Below are 24,907 nucleotides of genomic sequence, written 5' to 3' on the forward strand. Positions count from 1 at the left end.
ACAACATAGGTGGTGTCACTTTACACTGATTACTACTCCTGCCAGTAGAACACCAAAACAAATTAGATTATTACAAACTTTCTGTAGAAGCTGCAATGGAACTACGCAGAGCATTGAAACAAATCTAAATGCTACTAATAGATGACGTGAGCAATGTGTCCAACCTAATGTTGGCTTTGATTCACCTCAGATTACAAGAAGTACACAAAACAAACTATGAAGAGCTATTTGCAGGAAAACACATTATTTTTTTCAGAGATCTTCTTCAATTGACACCAGTAAAAGGTGATCCTATTTTTAAAACATTAGGACACAAACTCTGCCGTAAAACTGTTGGCAGCATAGGAAATGTCAACCTTTGGCAACATTTAAAATGTACAGAGAATTAACAGAAAACATGCGCCAATCTGCAGATCTCACTTATGCCAACATCTTAAAAAGTATCAGAGTTGGTATACTTTCTAAAGAAGCAGAAGCAATATTTAAAACCCGGCACATTCATGCACTTTATTGTGATAATGCAATGCGGTCTGAATGAACTTACCAGCTGGCAGACCCTGGCGACTTTGTGATAAGAACTCCTAGTCCCCGTATTCCTCTAGTCACTCTGTTGTTTGTTGACAATTTCTGTTAAAATGTTTAATGTGTGATTATCATCATCAACAATGAGCCATAGTTTGAGTAAGCTTTTCCAGCCCCCGCCAACCATCCCACTCTTCATGATAATACGTACAGACCTAGCTCAATTGACTCTAGGGCTTTTTGAGTGCCTTAGTAATAGAATGATCTTGTTCCAAGCGCCTACTTGAATACACACAAGATGACGTGGACCATGCAGTTGTCCTACGTTTGTTTCTAGCGACGCCGGACGCAGTTGTACCTAAGTCCAGAACAAACATCATAACATACGGCCGTACGCACATACACAATCACCCAGTCACTTGATACGCGGGCAGCATCACTCGCGAGCCGACCCCATTTGGAATCTCCGACGAAGGCGCAGTAGGTAAGCACAGCCTGGAGCTGCCACCTACACAATGGGGCGCAAGCGTATTTTCCCACTGGAGCCGAGGTCACAGGAGGACCGGGCTCACCTATATTCCCCTCTCCTGGTGGTCCAGTATGTAACAATTCGAACAATGCTTCATTCCCTGTCGCATATACACAGAAGGACTTACATTGCCCTTTTCAAACACCCGCCGTATATATTAGATGCGGGGTGTTTACTCATTCATTTATTGACTTACTGATTTAGTTGCTGAGTGCTGGCGCTCCCTTTGAGTACACATTGTAAGGGGTCAATCTCATTTGAATTGACCTCGTGAGTTATGCATTTTCTTTCTAACTAGTGGCATATTACTTTGTCATGTAGTTCGCCCCCTTTCTCTAAAAATGTCATAAATGAGAAACTTCGTTTTTGTTTTTGTTTCAGATTTGCATGACAGATATTGCATGTCTTCCCGGGAAGTACTTCATTTAACCTTCCCATCTACACGGATTTCCGTGGGAACCCCTGTAACTAGGTAAGATCTGGCCCCTGTTTTTAATATGATAGTACCTTTATAAAATCGAGTATTTTATTTGTATCCAATTACAATGGTACTTTCTGAATTTTTGTTTTGTTTTTCTTTACCTTTCCCCCCTTATCTACAGGTGGGATCTCCTGGCACTATCCTACTAACTACCAGACTGTTGACACAGCAAATGTTAAGTGTCCGCCCAGCCCTGATGAATGTGGCCCCTACCTTGTCTGTGCCACTGAAACCGGTAGGCTCTTTGTGGCTTTGTTACCAGGAAAAAATCCAGACGAGCAGACATTTTCTCTGAAACTCGTCGGATTTCATTCCCCCTTTTTCTGACTCCCGCCGAGAATAAAGATGGAAAGCAGTAATTTTTCGCTCTGGATCCAAATGAATAAATAAAAAATAATATAAAGACCAGAAGAGAAGATATAACATGGGGGATTAATATTTATATTTTTAAGAGATTTTGGAAACATCCGGATACTATTCTTCCAAAGAAAAGCAAACACAAGTATCCGACAGAAATACATATATATGTATGTGTTCCTACATCCTGTGGATAGAGAAATTTAATAAAAAAATCCTTTTTCATCTATGAAGCAGTTTTTAACAAAAAGAAGCAATCCCAAGTACCTCACAAGAGGGCGAATTTAAATCCAAATTAAACCTTGGATCACAATATTCCCTACAACCGATCAACCTGAGTCTTCTAATGTGGTAAGATAATGCATGTGCTACAGATGTTATGAAACAATTAGCCCACAAAAATGTCAATTGTATGGCCTTAATGCCAACACTTGCAAGCTGTTTCAAATTCAATGAAATAATGTTAAGTAAAGAAATGCAACCAATAATGGAAATTAGCGCCACAGACAAACTAGATTTACATGGAATGACACTACCCATGTGTGACCAAGCCACAACAAGACTAAATAGTTTAGAAAAATCAATCTCAAACACAGCAGGCTTGGAAAAGATATTAAAACTAACCTTAAATTGCAGAGTAATGCTCAAACGTAACCTTGACGTGGACCAAGGACTAGTTAATGGAGCACTGGGTACAGTTGTTGGCTTTCAAACATACCCACATGACAACAGAATTCAGTTTGTCAATATTCTCTTTGACAAACTTTCAGAAGTAAAAAGAATAGGGCGCTCAACAGCTCGATTCCTTCTCTTCAAAGACATGTATGTACGCAAAGAAGAATTTTCTCTAACTCTTGCATACGCAGTCACCATTCATGAATCACAAGGTCTTACCCTAGACAAAGCAATTATAGACATTGGTAACACAGTCTTTAAAGAAGGCATGAGCTACGTAGCACTATCACGCTTACGTACACTTGACGGTCTATTTCTAATCAACTTTGATGCAAGTAAAATAAACGCTGATATTCCTTGCATTTTAGAATACAATAGACCTTGTTCACTATACACTCCCCATCTAAACACATATTCTGTTCCCCCAAAAAGTAAAAGATTTTAAAAGAAAAATAAATCAAACAGAAAAGCAACATGATGTCACTGCAAATCCTCCAAAGAGAGTAAAAGAAAGTAATACTTCATCAAGTGCCACAAGCAAAAAAGAATCAATTAGGGAAAGTAAACCAGGTACTTCTTCAAAGAAGGAAGATAAACTCCAAAAAAAGCGGTCAGATACAAAACTACCTGGTCCATTTAAACTCTCAAATATAGTTGATGTAAGTTGCTATGCAAATGTAGCAATGAATATTTTATTTCAATTACCACCAATTGTTGAGAAAATGTACTTACACAGTACAGACCCATTGTGTTTGCAAATGTTAGTACTTCACAGAAACGCAGCAAACAATCCTGACAACACGTATAGTGTTTATGGAATAAGACAACAATTGGACAACTGTGCTGGAATGGTGAAATTCACTATAAACTCACAGGAAGATCCACAAGAATTACTAATGTACTTACTATTAGTACTGGAAAACAAAAATATACCTATACATGAAATCTTCTAGATTTCATACATGTGGAAACATATATGCACTCTCTGCAACAATGTGACACAAGAACAAATCCCCAATGAACGCTTTGTGTATATATCAGTACCTAATTGTGAATCCGTTCCATTTCAGCAACTTGTACAAAATGCAAACCATGGTAGATGATGTTCGACCTGCAATTCAGATAATCGCTCCACGTTAGTAATACAAACACATAGTAAATACGTAATACTAATGCTTCTACGTTACAATGCAGATGGTACCAAAAACAACTGGATTCACACATGGTCAAATATCACTTTGTAAGAAAAACCTTCACAACAATAGGTATAATCTACCACGCAGGAGCCACAACCAATTCAGGGCACAACACTGCTTATATAAAAAAGAAATGTGGATGGTTTGAATGTAATGATAGTACCATTACTCTAAAGCAAAGATTACCAGCAAATCTTACAAACGCTTATTTAATGTTCTTAAAACCAAAATTTGATAACTAAACGGTACTTAAACCTTCAGTACACTTGTAGTAAATAAATATAAACTGTCACAATATTCCAAAATCTATCTAACTGCCCAAAGATGCTACACCAACTAATCAGATAAATTAATACCACTCAAATAGAGAAAAAAACAGACAGTTATAATACGCCTATTGGTATCTAACTGTCCCAAAATTTTGAAATATCCAAACAGATAAATCAATACCACGAAATTATATAAAACAATATACAGTTAGAATACGCCTACTGGTATCTAACTGCTCCAAAAGTTTACAATATCCAAACAAATACCTAATAACTTACTGCTCCCAAAAACTGGAACATTCCAATGTATAAAGCATTAGCCTGAAACAACAAGTAAACACTGAAAACAAACAAACAAATAAACTGTAGCATAACCCAAAAAGGTTTTTTTTTAATCCCACAGACCCAATGATTTTAGCAACAAATTGCACAGTACTCTGGTTTGTCATCGACTAAATATGAGGGTAAAAAAAAGAAGAAAATGTTGATTGTACAATGTAATAAGTCTTTATAAAATACTAATACTAACATGCTATTTTCTTTTATTACAGAAATGAACAAGAAAAACATGGACTCCCGATACTAAACCAAATAGTAAGTATAACATGATAAATACAACCATCACAGCATATCACACCCATACTGGCTTATAACAATGTCCCTTATAAATTTGTTTTTGACCCAAAGTTATAAGCCACTATGAGTGTGATATGCAGCGGTGCTTGTGGCCAGAGCATAGACTCTTGGGTGCATGGCATTTGAGTGTGATATGCTGCGGTGGTTGTGGCCAGGGAATAAAGTCTTGGGTGCATGGCCAAGTAGCCATGCATCCAACATTCTATACCCTGGCCACAACCACCGCAGCATATCACACCCATAGATTCAAGCATTGCAACCATTTAAATGTCCGCTGACACAAGGAAGTTCCTAGAACACATTCAACTTGCCAGGGGATGATACGGACGGCGTCCTCAGGACACCCACATTTCAGGATACCACGAGTGTTCTTAGAACACTTTTAGCTTGACAACGAACAATACAGACAACGTCTTCAGTACACCCCCTGCAAACATTCCAGGACCCCACGAGTCTTCTTAGAACACTTTCAACTTGACACCAAATCCATTCTGCTTATTTACGAAGATTTCAGAACAGTCGTGTTGTCGGCAGACAAATCGAACACAACAAAAGCGTCTAGCACATAGAAAATATACAACACTGCACCTATCTCATACTCCCCCACCCTCCCCAAACACTCTTACACACCAACACACTCCACTAAGTACAATTTTAAACCAAGTTTCACCTCGCTGTCCGCGGTCGTCCGTGAATGCAAGATGTCGGGCACCACCAAAAATCTGACGCACTCCACGCCCCACACCGTCCAATCAGCGAACACATCGGATGTCCGCGGACATCGCGCAAGCCGCTCGGCCAATCAGGGCACTGTCCGCGGAGCGAACCGGGATGTCTGTCCGCGACGCGAACAGAGATATCACTAATTATTTTGCCTTACATTTTGGTCATTTTAAAAAAAACTACTGGACGGATTTACACCAAATTTGGTGTAAATCCGTCCAGTGGTTTGGGCTGTAGGCGTGTCTATGGTAAAAAAGAAAAGTTTTGGGACTCCCCCTATAACTTTGCCCCCCCTGGACCAAACCTCTCCAACGTTTGCAAAAAAATTCAGAGTGGACCATATACATTTTTTGCAAAGTTTGGTGAGGATTCGTCCAAAGGGAGCGAAGTTATAAGCCACCCAAAAAATGCTCTTCCTATGGAAACACCAACTTAACCATAACTACATGTACACTACTGTGTCCATGTAATAATATACATATTACATGGCCGTGGTAGCGGCCATATAGTTATAATAATAATAATTAGGCATTTATATAGTGCTACGAACCCTCAGGTATCTGAGCGCTGCTTATTATTACCCAAGGTATGTGGTGCTCATTTATCGACCTCGGAAGGATGAAAGGCTGAGTTTGACCCTGCCGGGATTCAAACCTGCGTTAACAGGCTCTGCACGGATGTCAAAGCGAGCGCTCTACCCGCTGTGCCACTTGACCGGCTGTTTTGGTTAAGTTGCTAAACCCATAGGAACAGTACTTTTTAGGCGGCTTATAACTTCGCAACCCCTGGATCAATCCTCGCCAAACTTTTCAAAAAAAGTATATGGCCTACTTAAATTCCTTGCAAAGTTTGGTCAAGGGGGGGCAAAGTTATAAGGGTGTCCCAAAATGTATTTTTTTCCCATTGACTGAATGGAGAAAAAACTTTGCTCACGCCCACAGCCCAAACTGCTCGATGGATTTTCACCAAATTTGTAGCAGGAGTGGCTGCTTGGTCCAGAAAGCATGCTTTTGTAAATTTGTTGGAAATCCGTCCCGTAGTTTTTTTTTAAACAACCAAAAAGTAGGTCCAAAAAATGTGTGATATCTATGTCCGCTCTGCGGACACAGTTCCCTGTTTGGTCTGCGGACAGGACTCTTATTGGCTTAGAAGGCAATGTGGTGTCCGCGGACATCGGACGCACCCACTGATTGGATGGTGAAAAGCATGAAGTTCGTCAGATTTTTGGAAATGTCCACAATGGCCAGTGTCCGCGGACATTGCAGTAAAAACATTTAAAAACACAACATTGCACTTGTCAAACTTATATTATCTCTGGGGAGGTGAAGGGTGATGAGGATGGCATGGGATATGGCTGCAAGAAGCAAAAAAAAGTTGTTTTTTGCCCCATAAAAGTCTGCGAACAGTCCTGTGAGGTTCGCGAACACCTCTGCATTACCTGATTGGTGAAAAGTAGTTCTTGGATGGCTTATAAATTTGGTTCCACTTAATGAAAGTGAGTGAAATTTTGCAAATATATTTGTAACCCGATTCTGAATGAGTTTGTAAATTAGAAGGGGGGGTCACAAAATATTGTAAAGGCTTATAAATGATGTGCCATTTGACAAACCTACACTTATGTTGGGAAAATGATTATAGTTCTAGATATAAATGTTTTTGCAAAGTTTGGTGGGATTCTGTCAAGAGGGGGCAAAATTAGAGGGTGGGTTCCAAAATATTGTAAAGGCTTATTAATGTGGTGCTATTTGATGAATCTACACACAAATTTGCAAAACAATTTTGGATATAGATATAAATGATTTTGCAAAGTTTCTCAAGAGGGGGCGAAATTAGAGGGGGGTCTCAACATTTTTAAATGGCTTATAACTTTCTTGCCAAAAGACGAATGTGGACGAAAGTTTTCAGAAAGATTACAGACACAACCTTCAATGTTTGTGTAAAGACTGAATGGATTTTGTCTAGTGGGGGATAATAAATATGAAACTCGTGTAAGGAGCATTGACAAGGACATTAAAGCATGGTTTTGCAAATGAGCCTGTGTTTTTTTTTTGGACAAGTGTCATAATGTAGGTACAGTGAGATACCTTTAGTGACTGAGGTATAGCCTGTGGCCATGGGCAGTGGCCAGATTGTCCGGGTCATGGTATAAGGTCATGACGCAGACAATCTGGCTACTGGCCATGACCGCGAGGGATGAAACATGGTGTTATTGTGGCCATGTCCACCTGGGACCGGCTATGTGGTAAAGTTATTTGAAGATAGGATAGGTTTCAAAGGGAAAGAAAATGTGCTTGTGGTAATATGCTCATAGGGTTCTGCAGGCTGCCATGGCAAGGGAAGAGGGGCTGTGTACGGAGCCACGCCTTCTCTTTCCAGTTGGCTGTCTTGGAAAAGGATTTTCCTTCCTACAGCGGGACGTCGCAGGCGTCCCGCTATAGGAAGAAAACTATGTTTCAGCACCCTGGGTTCCCGCTTTGGGAACCAGGGGTGCTAATGGCCCTTATCCCCCATTTCAGGGGCTGCTATGGAGGATGATGGTCTGGAGCACTAGTTTTTTCTTTATTTATTTATAATGCACAATAGCCTGCAGACAACAGGGCGCACACACACACTTCGCTTGGGCCGATAACTTGTGCTGCCGGGCTATTATCTCCTGTTCCGGTCCCTGGAACTGGGGTGAATGTCACATTATTCCCATTAGCATAAAGCAAAATGCTAATGGGAATGTTGAAAGAACGTATTGAGTCTATATACTTTACTGAGAAATGTAGATGTAGTCTATAAAATTTATTTTTTTTAGTTCTATTTTTTAACTGTGAAAGGCTCTATTTTTTCACTGTGAAAGGTAGTTACTAAAAGAACCTTTCTTTTGTTGTTTTAAAAAAAAATCTTTGCAGGAGAGCTCAGAACGTAAGGTTAGGAGGGAAATAAGGGAAGATGCACCGAGCACTAATATGAAGGGGTAGGTGGACAGTGTGTTGAACGTGTGTTACTTCTAAGGTAGTGGGCTGTGTTTCTCATGCTCCTTGATTACAGCTTCAAACGCACGTTGAAATTGCTTCCCCCTGCAGAGTGGTGTGTAGCAGTATATACAGATGACTGTTGTCTTCCAAAGACATGGATCAACATTCTCTTTTATGTCTTGCAAGGTATCTGGTGGGATTTTGTGTACCACAGAAGTAGGCTGTGTGGCTACAGTATTGGTTGAGGAAGATGAGGTGGAGGAAGACAGCCCACTACTTGCTGAGAAATTAACAACCTTTCTGAGAGCATTGCGGTTGTTGGATTTGGTGTGGCGGCGCATGGAGATCGTCCCTTAGGAGTACTGTCCAGCTAGTCCACGACTGTTGCACTCAGTGCATTTCACTTTAGTAACTTTAGCCTTTGATACACTCCCAACAGTCGTAAGGAACTGCTACACCCATGATTCTATCTGGGTGCTAGAGGTAGGGACTTCCTCTACCTCATTTTCTTGGTCCTCTTCATTGTCTTTGGAAGTACTGCACTTTTTTGTTGTGAAGGTCCTCCAGCTGGTGGTGGTGTTGGCTCTCAGGGAGGAGGTATGTTAATAACTGGCGCCATTTCTAAGATAAATAGCAGTTTTGCTAAAATTCTTCCAAGTATGTACAGTGTACTAGATTGTTAATGGATAATGAGTACAAATAGGTGTAGGAGCTGTGCAAGGGAAATTTTGAAGTTGAAAGTTCCTAGATCAGTAGAAAATGCAGTTCTCAAATGTGTTCAAAGCACAGTTCCGATCGCGAAGTGCAGACACGTTCGCGAACACGTCATCATGCCACGCGCAAGCGTATGGTCATGTGGCACTGTACGAAAGTTCAGACGTTTATGGACACAAAATTTGTTGGGAAAGTTGCAAAAAGTGTATAGAAGTGTTACAAATGATGCTAGAAGATGGGAAATGGAAGAGTTTTAAGGTGAAACTTTGTAGATTGGACAGAAATATTGCTATATTGGGTAAGTATGATATTACTAAGTTGTAGGAAAATTGCATGCACTGTTAAAAACCCCTGAAATTCACTGACGAAACTTTTTAAAGGGACATTATGGTTAAGTTGCACTACTAAAAACCTATGAAATTCAATGAAAAAACTTTGTTAAAGGGACGTTATGATTAAGTTGTACTACTAAGAACCTATCAAATTCAATGAAATAACTTTGTTAAAGGGACGTTATGGTTACAAGTAAAAGCGAAAACCCCCAGAAATTCGTCAGTTATGGTAAGCTAAGCAACCATAACTGGCGCACCCACCGTGCACTGCTATAACTATATATATATATATATATATAGTCTGACTAGTAAATTGCCTGTGAGAGTAGAGGTTGGATGGGCCTTAGATATATTGGATAAGTTGAGGTCACCCACAGCGTTGGCAGGGACATTGTCTGGATGAGTTGTGAGAAAGAAGTCAATAACAGTGAAGAAGAGGATGAGTGTGCCAGTAGGCACTAGATGCAGAGGATAGTAATAATGGTGGGAGCGTACATTTGGACAGAGAAATGCTCGAAGGAGGAGGGTGTAAAATCAGAGGAGGGAAGGAATGCCAATGTTTTGTTCTTGCTAATCATGAGACCAATATCATTGACTTTATAACAACATGGGGGAGTGGAAAAATGATGCAAAGTCACTTTGAAGTGATGAAGGGTTGGCCGTGTTGTGAGGGGAAACATTTTTCAGCGCTAGCTACCACCAAAGGTTTGGGATGTTGAGAATATAAATGATTATTGAGAAAGGAGTGTTTTCCGAGAGGTAGTGGGCATTCCATAACCCCAATTGCAAGTCAGTAGGGGACTGGTGAGATAGAGGAGGGAGTTCTTGGAGTAGATGAATGGAAGGGGTTAGGAAACATGAGGTTGGAGATGGTGGGATGTGGGATAGAGTAATGGTCTGAGTTTTGTTTTGAGAAGTGTGAACAATGGGGATGGGTAAACATGGGGAGGTGAGTAGAGGGAGTGGAGGAATGCAGAGAAGTGAGGTGGGTGGATGAAAACCATGTGAGAGAGAGTTAAAGAACAAAAAGTGAAGGATCAGGAGGATCCGGTTAGGAAGGTACATTGCAGGGAACGTGCAATGAGAGGCGTTTTAGGGGAGACCACAGTGCCCTAGGTAATCAAACACTATAAGTTAAATATACTGTGCTATTGGTAACCAAAATAAAATCACAGGATTCTAGGTGAGAAAACAGTGAAAGTTAAATACACAGTGTCACAGGCCACACAAAAAAGCTATAAAAAAACAGCACCGTCCAGGCGGCTCAAACACTGCTTTTCTTGTACATGTTCATCTGGTAATTAATCCAGACCTTTTAAAAAGGGTATGAACAAATTCCTGTTCTCTCACAGGCAATTAATATGTGCCTTCCCACCATTTCCCAACTAAGTTAGATCACTCAACACGTCATGCTATTTTAATATACCTTTTAGAACTTTGTATCTCAGGGCGAGAAGGCTTCTGGGGTAACAGATCACCACCATCTCACTCTAAAATTCGCTGAATGACCTGACCTTTTAGGATTGTGATCTTCTGTCCACAGAAGACCACGTATGATTACTTGATTATCAGTCACCAATACTGCTGCTTTCAGGTCAGGGTGCAGGTGTGCCTAAGGAGTTTCCAGTAACAGTCCATTCTTCAGTCCATTTTATCGACCATGTCGAAAGAATAATAAAACAGCATTTGTATCAATTTAATCTGAATTAGTTGCAGCTGAATGCGGATAATGGCTTCTTGTTTCACCTGGAGGGCCTGTCAGTATTCCTCTTCGCTTTTAATGTTGCCCAGGGCTTTGATGAAAAATCCCCTCTTGCCCAGAAGAGTGTAGATGCAGGTCATAACTGTATGTACATGCTAATTATATATGTCTCAATTTGGCAAAATTTAGGGATGTTCAAGTAACCCAGTATCTGTGCAGTCAGGGCTTTCCAAAGCTGGAAGAAACTGTATACGCCTTGCGACACAAACTGGACTCCCAATTGATGTTAGAAACAGAATGTCATGACTCCCCCCTCCTCTTTTCAATTTACCATCAATATCTCATCATCACAACACAAGAAGCATTTAAGCAAATGCACCTCTGATAAGCCCACCTCACTTTGACCACACATCCAGACACAATGGTCAGTGTTAAGAAACCACCATACAAAGTATGTTGCAAGTCACCATGACCCATAAAGTCAACCTTCTTTCCTCATTCCAATGACTCCTTTTTGTGAGTCATATTTAACCGCCTCAAGACTTCCATCTAATACAAACATATATCTGGGAGACAAACTCCCCGATATGATATGGCATTTGTAACACGCCTATACACAAGTGCTTTACAATAATCTTATAAACCAGAGCTTCTGGACTCCTTTTCTGTTTCCATGAGCTCCATGTGGGCAATTCAATTGAGAATGTTTTCTCGGACATGTTAGTGCTGGAGTAAGGACATATTATATAGGGTGATTTGTCTTAACAAGTATGAGCCAGGCCCAATGCTTGACATTTCTTCAAGTCATTCAGAATACCAGCTCAACATGTTAAGATAAGATTCTACATCCCGTAGAATAGACTTCCATCAAGGCCAAAGGCATCAATCTTAATCAAGAACTGACCATTCCTGGGCATGGCATTGCATTTCCCTTGGATAAGGGTTTACAGTGGCATGAGCAAAGGGATTTTCTTGCCAGATTCTCTTTTAAACTCCCATGCAATGCCTATGGCTATTGACTTTTCAAGCTCTGAGTCACCAAATTATATCAATGGATCATTGCCATATAGAAAACACTGAGACTCATTACGAGTTTGGCAGTAAATCCATGAGAATTACAACCAAACTTGTTTACGATTTCTGCCACTCAGCCTCACGGTTTTACTACAGTATTATGAGTGGGGTAACATCAGTGTTAATGTCCATTTTTGGAGTCTATAGGACTTCATGGGGAGTTTGTCGGATTTACCATGAATGTTATTTCCACTGGAGTGAATCTGAGGATTTTTGGAGGCACAATGGAGGATCAGAATCCTCCACTTTAACTAGATACATGGAATTTTATGGTGTGGAATTAAGCTCTTAAAGACACTGCTACCAATGTATCACCATGTTTTGCCCTCTGCCCACAGTCTCCTATTTCACATCAAATCCAAAATGTGGTGATTAAATAGTCAGAGATTTTGTGAATCAGTGTCCTTGTTTTGTGGAGATTTTTCCGGGATCATCATAGTCCATATTTGCACATATTCTGCAGACCTGTATGTGCTTCTACTGACTCAAATTTCACCCCTTTGTGAGGACCAAATAACATTGTGCACCTAATTTCCTGTTTGCTCAACCCCCTTTGAACCTCTGACGCATCCAGAAAGCCAAATAAGGGATTTCTGAGGATACGTGCATAATGGCAGAGAAAGTGGTTTATCAACCCTACCCCTACAGTGTTTTCAGGAACCTAACAACAACTGATGTTTGGGGACAATTATAATTCAAAGGGCTCACCGGAAGGTGCTGCAGTCATGTCACTCTTAGCGGTAAGGTAGAATATGTTTATCTGCTGTATCTTCACTAATTCTGGTATCTGATTACTTTAGTTAAACAGGTGCTTGTGCAATTTATAGGTCGCTTTTGGACTGTGAGCCTCCATATCTTTACAGATTGGCTCCCTACCATCGCCTCTTTGCACTTTTGGAATTTAAATGCACTCTACTATGCCTAGGAAATGAAAAAAGTAAATGTGATGTAAGTGTCTGCTATTTATTTTGACTGTTCAATGTACACATTGTCTGCTTCAATCGTGTGTTGCTCAAGTTCATCCAAGCACTGTATCTGTCAGTGTTTTTTGGTTATTTATTACTGAACATTTTTGGGGCGACAAAACAAGTCAACCAAGGTAACTGCAAAAACTATAAAATAATGTGTCTCTATGTGTTTAGTGTTATAGACACTTTTTATCTTAGGGGGTCACATAAAGATTGTCAGAATAGCAAGCTAAAATATCTGTTTGCTCTTTAATAATGTAATGTTTCGTGGCACCTAACGTAGGTGGCTTTTGAGATATACATAGTTACCCAATTGGATGAGAAGTAACAGGTTGCTCTGCCTCCTCTGTTGGGAAAGACATCAACAGAGATGTGGCTTAATCTGGCAGCCATAACCTTGTTCAAGTTTTCTGAAATGAGTGGCACCTTCATAAAATAGGGAGTAATCTATACAAAAAGAAGAAGGGGTGAGGGAAAATCCAAGCACGAAAATGACATGTGACTTTCCATTTTCCATTTCTTTTTGCCATGTTGACTGGCCTATTTTTCTGTTTTACTTTCAGCGCTTGCCTGTCCAGATAACAGCCACTATGAGCAATGTGGGGTGAGCTGCCCCTCCACCTGTTACAGCTTTTCACCTCCGGTTGTCTGCTCTCTGCCTTGTAGCGAAGGCTGTTACTGTGACAGTGGCTTCATCCAAAGTGGAGATGAGTGTGCACCCATTAAGGGCTGTGGATGTGTGTACAAGGGAAGGTACTACAAGCAAACAGAAGAGTTCTTTGTAGACAAGCTCTGCCAACAGAAGTGTAAGTGTCAAGCAAATGGAATTGTTACGTGCCAGATAATAGCCCCATGTGGCCCCAAAACTGAGTGCAAAGTTGTGGATGGAATCCAAGGCTGCTTTCCCGTTCCATCTGTCACAACGCCTGGCACATGTGTGGGATCTGGAGACCCGCACTACACCACTTTTGATGGATTTAAGTTTGATTTCATGGGCACCTGCATCTACCAGCTGGCTGGGCTTTGCTCCAATGATTCAACACTCACCCCATTCAATGTCAAGGTACTCAACAACAACCGTGGAAACAGTGCAGTATCTTACACAAAGACAGTGACACTGGAAGTCTACAACCTTAAAATAACCCTCAGCAAGGATGCTCCCTTCAAGATGCAGGTGAGGACTTAGGGCTATGATTAGGGCTGGGTTAAATGCTACCAGATTGCAATTCTGGCTGTTCTATTGACAACAACATGAAGGCTGGCTTTCGTTTAGAGCAGGAAGGTGAGTAGTGTGATTTTAGACCTCCTTGTTTACAAATAAACAGGTATAACTTTATAAAAAGAAAGAAATTACTGCATTTTCTTCAACAGTGAAGACATTTGATTCCATATGCTAATAATTGTTTCCCAACCATCAGCTGTTTATAGTTATGTGTTTTTCTACTTTTTACATTTTTCTGAATATTGTTGGTTCCTCGATCAAATAGATTGGCACATTGTGAATTGCTTGTATTCATCATTTTTGTATTTTGCACATATGATGGCATTGCAGTGCAGCCTCCCACCTCAAAAAAAGATAGGTGAGAGACAAGGATGGAGAGAAGAAGAATATTTAGTTGGCATGGCAAGTGGTAAATGGCTATGCTACTGGAATGCATGGGATGCTTCACAAATTACTAATTGATGCGTCCGTCCACTTACCATTCTTTCTTCTAGTCATGTGTTCCGAGTCCTAGTACTTCTCCTTAGTCATGGACCTAGTATTTCATATTAGTCCTTCTCCTTTATCATAGTTTTTCATCCTATTACTTCTCCTTCATCACAGTCCCTCATCATAATCCTTCTTTATCATAGACCTTCTTGTTCATCACAGAATTTCCTCAAGTCATAGTCCCTCGTCTTCAGCATGAACAATCATAGTCCTTCTGCACAGTCCAGAATCATTTGGCACATTGGTAAGACCTGGAATACAGTTTGTTTAAAAGCAGTAATTCTTTATTGTATAACACAAATGAACAGTGCATTCAGGCTTGATAAATGTCTTCTAGCTGTTTGAGCTAGACTAAGGGAGTGCATCCCTCACCATCAGCTTTCTAGCCTAGGTCTTGCTGTTCCATCCCAATCCTTGCCATACTCCCTCCCCTTCATCAGATTCCTTCATCTTAGCCTAGATCCTTCTCATAGTCCCTCTCCTTCATCATAGTCCCTAAACAAACTCCCTCACAACCGTTCTCCATCGCTATAGTCATTCACCATAGTCATTCTCCTTCAACATAGTCCTTTTGGGGTTGTATTTCAGAAGTGTGAATTTTCCATTTTTTTTCAGTTCCCTGAAAAATAAGTGAAATGCTTGAATGCCCTTTTTAACAGCATTATTCCTGTTTTCGTAATAGGCTATTTGAGCTCCTGGACTCACCATAGCCTTCACCCTACCTCAACTCCCGCTATTCCCTATTTTACACCTTTTGTATTGTTTTCCTATTTTTCCCATTTTTACTTACCTTTCCATATCAACCATATATATGTACAGTCGCTATGGAAAGTCCTCAGGCTAGTGTCAGGAAGCATGCATACATGTTCTAATGTTCAAAGTTCTTCATTATAATCCTCTGTCATGGTCCTCCTCCTTCATCATAGTCCTTTGACTTAGTCCCAGTCTTTTGTTGTAAACAATTTCATTTGTCCTTGCCCTTCTTGTTTTCATAGTCCTTTATCTTAGACCTTCTCCTTTGCCACAGACATTTGCCATAGACATCCTACATCAACATAGTACCTTTCACTTCTAAAAGTCCTTTTTCTTAGTCCTCCTACTTCACTATTGCCCTTTGTCTTAATCCATTTTGTACATCCTAATCCATTCCATTTCTCATATGTCTTTGTTACTGTCCTTCAACTTCATGTTGGTCCTTTGGTATAGTACTACTATATTATCATATTCCTTTAGATGAGTCCTTCTCCTTCATCATTGTCATTTGCACTAGTCCCTTTTCTTCATCCTAGCCCTCTGTCCACATCAGTTTTCTCTTTCGCCATTCCCCTTTATCACCTACCTTCACTCTTGGTGCTAGTTCTTGGTCCTGTTCCATTATCCCATTTCATTTGTCATAGTCCTTTGATGTTCTTCCTTCCCTTCATCCTAGTCTCTCTACATTGTCATAGTCCCTCTCGTTCAACATACTCCTTTGACTTATCATTTATGCTAGATCTTCAGCATAGTCATTCCCTTTCACCATAGTCTTCTATGGCAGTATTTCAATTGTATGAACTGTCCATTTCACAATTGCCTGAAAAATGAGTAAAATACATTAATTTCATTATGGACAAGCACATTCATGTTGTTTTTGGATCTCCCATACTCGTTGTTGTAATACCCACACCCTTGCCCCATTTTCTCTTCTTCCTTTTAATTTGAATGCTTTATTTAAAATTCCCCCACTTTTTCTCCATTTCCAGACCAACTATATTACAGGGGCTGCTAAACTCATAGGAAGAACACTTGTTCAGCAGCTTATAACTTCGCTCCCCCTGGAGGAATCCTTATCAAACTTTGTATATGGCCAGCTCTGAATTCTTTTCGCCAAGTTGGGTGAGGTTTTGTGCGTGGTTGGGCGAAGGTTATCGGTGGGTCCTGTTGGGTATTTTGTGTAGATTTGGGGCCTGCCGGTATTTTCTTACCGCCGAAAAAATGATTTAGCAACAATCACTCCTTGTATTCAGATTGGGTTATGTATAATAATAAAACAGTGGATATGCATTATTTCAGTACACAGACATATTTAGATGGTATACATTTGTTGGTATGCGTGGTTGGTATGGGTGGTTGTTATGCGTGGTTGGTGGTATTTATGTTGAGCATAATTCCTTTGTATTATTTGTGGCCCCAATATCCAGAACCCCTTATTTTTGTTTAGATTGTTCGTGTGATCACTAGAGAGACCTCAGGCCTACATTTCAGAAATACCACATTTTCATTTTTAGTGTGCCACCATGGGCAGTTTTCACAGAATTATTTACAACAGCGAGCTAACATGTGGTACAATCACTATTTTATATACAACAGTGAACTATGTCCTGGGTCTCTATTTCTGCTGACTCATTTACCTTCAGCAGGCTATTTCACACACACAGTTATTTATAATTGCTCATACTGAATGAAATCGTGCACACAGCTGCAGCCAAGTCTTATTTTTAGCTACCTTAAAAATGACAATTGCACTGTCTAAACATCTCCCCTCATCATCAGCACTGTAATGGTAAATGCACAAAGGAAAGAGAAAATAAAACACACTACCCGTCTGCTTTCAGATATTTTTGTGTATTATAAAAGTTGCATTTAAACACGATCTTACTCTTTTTACAGAAATAAATGAAATAGCACAGTCAACATTATCTGTAACAAAATGAGAAGAGGGCGACGAGAGCAGTCGCAACATTAAACCTGTTGATAAGACACTGGAATTCTTTCTTCTACACTGACTGAATAGTTTTGCATTCACGCACCTTGCCCCAGTACTTTGCAATGTATAATTGCCTAATCTGTTCAGCATGAGAAATTCTTCAGCTGGTCGCCTTCTGGATGTGGCAATTCCCTCTTCAAGCACCCCCAGTGAGAACAGGCATCAGCCGTTACTCAAACCGGGGATTATTGTCTGGGATCCCCAGTCTCTGCAGCAGTGCAGCTGGGATCTGCTTTTTCAATCAGGAACTCCACAGCTAGCGGTCAGGTCTTTCTCCGATCCGTCTAAAATGTATTCTGCCTCTCTCCTTCCCCCAGATTCTACAAGAAAACTTGGTTACAGCCTCTAATATGATGCTTGTCCAATAAGAATCCCTCATGTTCTATCCTCCTCCTGCACACAATAGAAATCTTTTACAGTAAGCAACTGTAACAAAACTGATTTCCTGCTATTCGAGTCTTTGCTTCCTGCAAATACTGTGGACACAGCAGCACAGAGCAGCAAAAAAAAAAAAAAAAAAAAACTGGATGCGCGTTTAAAATGACTGTCAGAGCCTGTCTTTTCCATCCATTTTGCACTGGAGAACACATTATTTTATTGATGAGTTAGCATGTTAGTTTTTTGTTAATGAGGTTAGTTCATTAATCCTCAAATGTGTCTCCTGCAACAGAGGAATTTCAGGTAAAAAAAATATATGCTTTTAAATGTGAAAAAAAAATATTTGCATTTTATATGTATAAATCGTTTTTGACTGCATAGCCTGTTTTCATTTACATGTCCATGTTACACTGGCAACACATGCCTTGTCTGTACCACCTTATAGCAATGCACCAAACCCATGCAGTGGTGCTGCACTTCAAAAACATGCTATACATTGATCCTGTGCAGTGGTGCTGTGCTCTGTGCTCCCAAAACACGCTAAACAATCCTACATATCCCCTCCTTTTTATTTTTTAACTTGGCTATGATCCAAGCCAATTGGAAAAAAAACGATTTGCTTCTTTTTTCCAAAGTGTAGCAATCCCATACAATGAATATTCACGTGCATAAATGAAAAAGTTGAAAACCACTGCTCAACATGTATTAAAATTCTTCTGAGTCTATCAGTTCTTTTAAAATGTTCTACATTTGCCTTCCCAATGGAAGTGTTCATAGTTCAGTGTTTCAATTTTTATATTTGAAGTCAATTGAAAACAATAAAATAAAACAACTAACTAAAACAAATAATTAACATAACAGATTAAAACAATTAATTAAAATAATAAATACGTGGAACTCCATATGCCAGGACACTTGTCTGCCTCTTTTGGTTCATTCGGGTTCTCTTTCATCTTGGCATTCTTGGATCCTTTTCTATAGAAGTCATCTTTTCTTTGGCATTCCGGTTACTTTGTCTTCACCTCCGCCCGGAGGCAGGCACCATTCGATCTTCATACAGGGGACTCCAGGACTCCATCGTCTCCCGTGACCTCCGGTACAAATATGTTAATATTCTAAATCAAATAGAAAAGAAACATATTAAGTATAAAGCACAATACAAACTTCACCCTTTTGCCAAAAATAAAACATGCTTTGTAAAACATTTTGCCCTTTTTCTCTCGCCTTCTGAAATTAAAGACAGGTTATAGAGCACAAGCATACATAAAAACAACATTCAATATTTAATGTATTTTCATTCTGCACACCGACTCCATAAACTTCAGCTTCTTTTTCATATTATATATATTTACATATATTACAGTGTTTATGTGCCATTATAATCAACCATCTTTATTTAACTTCTCTGTCACTGCCTCCTGACTGTACCCATTTATTTTACCTTTTTGTGTTCAAGGGACTTTATCTGTTTCTACACGCTCCAGATTTTTTATCTCATGTCTTGGATGACATGGCTTGATTTGGTTTACATGGACAAACTGCTCTATTATTGTTTCATCTTCATTCTTCAAAATTTTATAAACTACAGGAGAGACCTTATCTATAATTCGAAATGGCCCCTGCCAGGCTGCTAGAAATTTAGAATTTTTCTGTTTACTTTTTCCAAAATGAAACTTATACACCTGATCCCCTACACTGTATTCTCTCACTGATGTTCTTTTATCGTAGTATGTCTTGGCGCTGTCAGCAGCCCTTTCCAGATTTCTCTGCACAAAAGCAAATGCATGTTGCAAATGCTTCCTCAGTTCATCAATGTACTCATGAACTGTGGATGCACTCACAACTGTCTGCTCATGTGTTCTGTATAGCAGGTGTTGTGGTAACACCATTTTCCTACCTGTTAAGACCTCATGTGGGCTAATACCTGTTGCTTTGGCAGGAGTTGATCTGATTGCCATCAAAACCAACGGTAAACGTAAATCCCAGCTGCTTCTGCCACAAATTTCTTTAACATGTCCACAACAGACCTATTGCTCCGTTTAACTCCACCTGAGGACGCTGCCCAATATGCCATATGTAGTTTCCTTTTCACACCCAGTATTTGCCATACCTTACTCATCAGAGCACTTGTGAAATGACTTCCTCTGTCTGACTCAATTTTTTGTGGCAACCCAAACCTTGAGAACACATGGTTCACCAGCAATGTGGCTGTTGTTTGCGCACTACAATCTGGTGCAGGAATACATTCAATCCACTTCGACATCAAACATATCACACTTAAAATATAACGGTTTCCTCTGATCGACCTTTTTAAAGTGCCTACATAGTCTATTTGCAAATCTGACCATGGAAGAGTTAGGCCTCTTTTCATCAATGGGGCTCTATGCATTGGTGAAGCAGGTTTAAATTGGGCGCCTACTAGACATCCTCTAGTATATAATTCCACATCTTGGGACATATGTGGCCAGTAAGCATAATCTTTTAGTATTTCCAATGTTTTTTGTGAACCTCTGTGGCCTGCAGTTATGGCATCATGTGCATGGTGTAGCATTAGCCCTCTGAATGAAAGGGGTACCACCCACTGTATTTGTCCTGTTATGGAATCTCTAATCATGAGTCCATCCTGCAGTCTAATTCATTTTTTATTCTTTAATAGTACCCTCAACTCTTCTTTTCCCAAAAAATCATTTTCTGTTAAAGGGTTTTGTTCAGGATCTATCAAATGATTATAATAGATTCCCAAAATTCGATCATTCTTTTGTGCCTCAATCAAATCTTGGTCTGGCGTATCATGACCTCACTGTACCACTGGTTGATCTAACTTCTCTGGTGCTTTAGAACGTGTTACTGCATCAATTTGTATTTCACCCAGTAAATGTTCAATTGGTAGCAATTCTCCCATCACAGCCCCAATTTTAGCCAGGTGGTCTGCCTTATCATTTCCCTCCTTATCCTCTCCGGGTGTTTTTAAATGCCCACAAATTTTTCTCCAGTATATTGTCAAATCATTCTCTGACACCAATTTGTTTATGGCTTGTATCATTTTTCCATGTTTAAGTGGCTTTTTGTTGTATGTAATCATGCCTCTCGCTTTCCAGCCAGGTAAATACTCCACAAAGCTATTTTGTGCATAGTCAGAATCAGTCACCAAGACAATTTCACTGAATTTATTATCAACTGCAGTAGCAATTGCTTTATAAATGGCCGCCAATTCCACCACTTGACTGCTTCTAGCTCCAATCCTCATCCCTATACTCGGGACGCCTTCACATTTCAACCAGATGTTCCCTATTCCTGACAATAATTGTTTATTACTGTCATTTTCAATGTGATAAGCACAACTATCCACATATACAGTTGGCAAATCCTTGCATGTTTTTTCATCAAAAGCTTTGTGTGGTGATTGTTCAAATTCCTGCAAACTAGGTTCCACTTCCATTTCGTTTGATACTTGTTCAGCTGCACAGTCATGTAAGTCAGCTAACCCTTGAGCAATTGGGCTCTTGTTATTTTGTCCATATCTCACTTCTACAGGAAAACCTTGTAATGCCAGCGTCCATGAAGTGATTCTGGACTGCGCTAGATTACCTGACCTAATTCTTTTACTCTCTAAAAACTGCAAAGGTTGATGATTTGTTTCAATAATCACCTTTTCTCCCTGAACAATAGGGCGGAAATGTTGTAGCGCCCACACAGTGGTTAATAGGGCCTTTTCACATTCATTGAATTTCATTTCAACTTGGGAAAATGCCTTACTTGAATAGGCAATGGTTTTGTGATTCAAATTGTGTTTTTTTGATAACACTGCTGACATACATTGTTCAGAGAAACCTATTTCTATAAAGAAATCCCTACCCTTTATGGGATATGCTAAACATGGTGCCTGTATAAGACATTCCTTCAATTTAGCCACTGCCTCAGACTGCTCTTTTTCCCATATCCAGGGTGTATTCAGTTTAAGCAGTTTAGTCAATGGTTGAGTGATTTCAGCATAATTTTCAATGAACTTTCTATTATAGCCTGTCATCCCTAATAAACTTTTTACCCCTTTCACATTTTTAGGGTCCTTTAGTTTTTGTATGGCCTCTATTTTCTTCTTTTGTGGATTTAGCCCATGTTCAGTCACTTCATGGCCTAGAAAGTTTACTTTTTTCTTGCATCATTGCGCTTTTTGTAAAGATACTTTGGCGCCTGCTTTCTGCAATTGACCAAGCACATGTCTTATTTCATCAAAATGGCTTTTCAGGCTTTCGTATTTTATTAGGACATCATCCACAGAAAATATGGTTCCTCTTTCCGCTGCATCTGGCATGGCCTTTCTCAAAAATATGCCAAATTCACTCCCACTATTAACGTACCCGAACAGAGTTCTAACCCATGCGTATTGAGTCCTGTCAAATGTAAAGGAAAATAAATTCTGTATCTCCTCTGCCAATGGCACGCACCAATATCCAGAGGTGAGATCTAATGTGGTAAACACTTTTGAACCATGTACCTGAGCTAGGCCCTGCCCGATGAATGGCAGTGGCCATCTAGATACTGGATACATCTAGATACTGGTACTCTTTTATTTAACTCCCTCAAGTCTGCACATAGCCGCAATAGCCGCTATTGACCATTTGGCTTTAACACACCTAAAATAGGTGTATTGGATGTGCTATGAATGGGCCTGATGATTCCCCGAGCTTCTAAATGTTTTATAATCTCTGCTAATAATTCTAAACATGCCAGCGGTAGTCTATACTGGCGTACAAATACTGGACTTCTGCTACACCCTTCTGGTAGTGTGGCCACATGTAAATCAGTTAAACCGTAATCATAAGCATCTTTTGCAAATACATCCTTAAACTCCATAAATATCTCCCTCAGATTGTTTCTATCCTCATCGCTGTCACATGCATCCGCTGATAAAATCTGCTCTTCTACCATTTTGGAAAATTCTGGAAAATCTTCTTGTAAGGGAATCTCGGCGCTTTCCTCTAACTGTGTGGCTGTGTCTTTTTGTAAAGCTGCCACTTTTAAATATTTTGGCATATCAGCTTCCACTTCAATGGGCTGATTTTCTGTTTCATTTTCATTTAAATTAAATGTTATGCAATCCTCTTGATGGCAGCACACTGTCTCATTTGAATCATAAGGGTACACAGAATGAATTTTAAATATTCCTTTGGGCTGAGAGTCCAGGTATTCTCACCCTTGGCATCTACATACTTTTCAGGGATATTTCCAATCACCATGTTATTTAGATCTGCAGTATAATGTGATTTGTGTATGGCCATTCCATATGGGGAGTTTTCCTCTAAATGAATATCTGACAACCCTTATTATTTACCATAATTCTTACAGACCCTTCACCAATATCTACCAATGGAATGTATTCATAATCCAGGCCTTGCTGTTTTATGGATTCATTCAGGCATACAAATGCATCAGAGTCATTCATCTGCTGTCCATTTTTGCATTTCAGTGTTATTGCAAACTGTTTTGTAAATGCAGGAATAATAGTATCTTTCCTCATTTGTAATTCGATTGCATGAGGAACCAGTTGTGCATAATGATAAGCCCTTCTTTTGACTTCAAATTCAGGTGCAGGCCCACCTAGGCGTGACCATATTTTTTGATTAAGGAAATCTAACACCATACATATTCTGTGCATGATGTCATTGCCCATGTAAAAATCATTTTGTGCTCCACTCACTATCCATACATTATGGTAAATTGTTTTCTGCCCAATGCTAATTTTAAGCATGCATCTGCCTGCAATTCGGTTTTCAAAGTCTGGACTGTCCAACCCAGAAACATATTGGTTTTTAATTCTAAATTTCGGCATCTCCTCCCTCTCAATTATTTTGTGCAATAATTTCTCATTAATGAAACTCCTTTCCTGTTCAAGCGCTAAAGTGGCTTTTATTGTTTTAAAACCGTCATTTATACCAACATGAACCCATGGTTGCTCATCTTCCATGTGTATTTGAGCAAGAGTGGTAATGTGTTTTTCTGAATCTGTTTTAGGAGCAATAATCTGTTTGAATGTTTTCTCTTTTAAATAAAAACGTAATGTGTGCTCATCTATGGCAGTCTGCCAATTTTTCCTTGGGTCCAAGTATATTTGTACAGGTAGTCTTTCATTGTCGCTCTGCATTTTGTCTTGACACATTAATATAACAGTGACACTCGGTATGCAACTATTCTGGAGATATATCTCCACAGCATCATTTGTTTTGGCAACGGTGTGACATTCATTTATGTTGCTGTTTTGTGATTTTAGTTTCTTAGGTCTCAATGGTTTTTTGGTTAAGGACCACAGCACTCCATTCACCCCATCTATGAGAGGAGACAATCTTTTCAGGCAATCTGTCCCCATCAGAAATGGAATTTCACAAATAGATGTGATCAATACCTCTTGTTTCATTCTGTGCTTTCCTATTTTTATGTCAACCTCAGTTACACCTAGGATGGGCACCTCCTCCCCATTAAAGTTATGCACTAGGCCTTGATTTTCCTTCACTGTGATCTGATTCTGTGGGGGTCTCCCTTCATTGATACTCTTTACCAGCTCCTTGGACATAATTGTGGCCTGTGCGCCAGTGTCAATCATTGCGAATGTTTGGCATTTTTCTTCTACAGTGATGGGAGCATAATACCTGTCCTCAACTTCCTCTAATACACATAAGAAGTGTGAATTCTTACTGATTTCAGGACTCACCTTTCTCAGGCCTTTTTCACTTTTGGCTAAGCACATTGGTAAATGGAAAGACATTTTTCCCTCCTTTTTACCCATTTCTGCGCGAGAGACCTTATTCATTTCTCCATGTTCAGAGGTTTTTTGGAGTGTGGCCACTGTTCGTCCATCCATCTGGGTATCATCAGGGACCACATTACAACCTTCCAACTGAACATGGGTAACAACATCATTTAGTAATTTGTCATT

At 39.7% G+C, this 24,907-nt stretch overlaps 1 protein-coding gene across 1 annotated transcript in view; it reads left to right on the plus strand.

Moving 5' to 3' along the window:
* LOC138533164 (IgGFc-binding protein-like) overlaps nt 1-16,708 on the plus strand; it is a 104,555-nt gene extending 87,847 nt beyond the window's left edge. Inside the window, exons 6-8 of the mRNA XM_069641129.1 lie at nt 1,654-1,767; nt 13,705-14,315; nt 16,595-16,708. Coding sequence (XP_069497230.1) covers nt 1,654-1,767; nt 13,705-14,315; nt 16,595-16,708 — 839 coding nt within the window. The remainder of the gene's footprint in view (nt 1-1,653; nt 1,768-13,704; nt 14,316-16,594) is intronic.
* Nucleotides 16,709-24,907: the final 8,199 nt, after the last annotated feature.

The sequence above is a fragment of the Ambystoma mexicanum genome, chromosome 1p (genome assembly GCF_040938575.1).
Source record: "Ambystoma mexicanum isolate Mex_15411 chromosome 1p, UKY_AmexF1_1, whole genome shotgun sequence".
Taxonomy (NCBI): Eukaryota; Metazoa; Chordata; class Amphibia; order Caudata; family Ambystomatidae; genus Ambystoma; species Ambystoma mexicanum.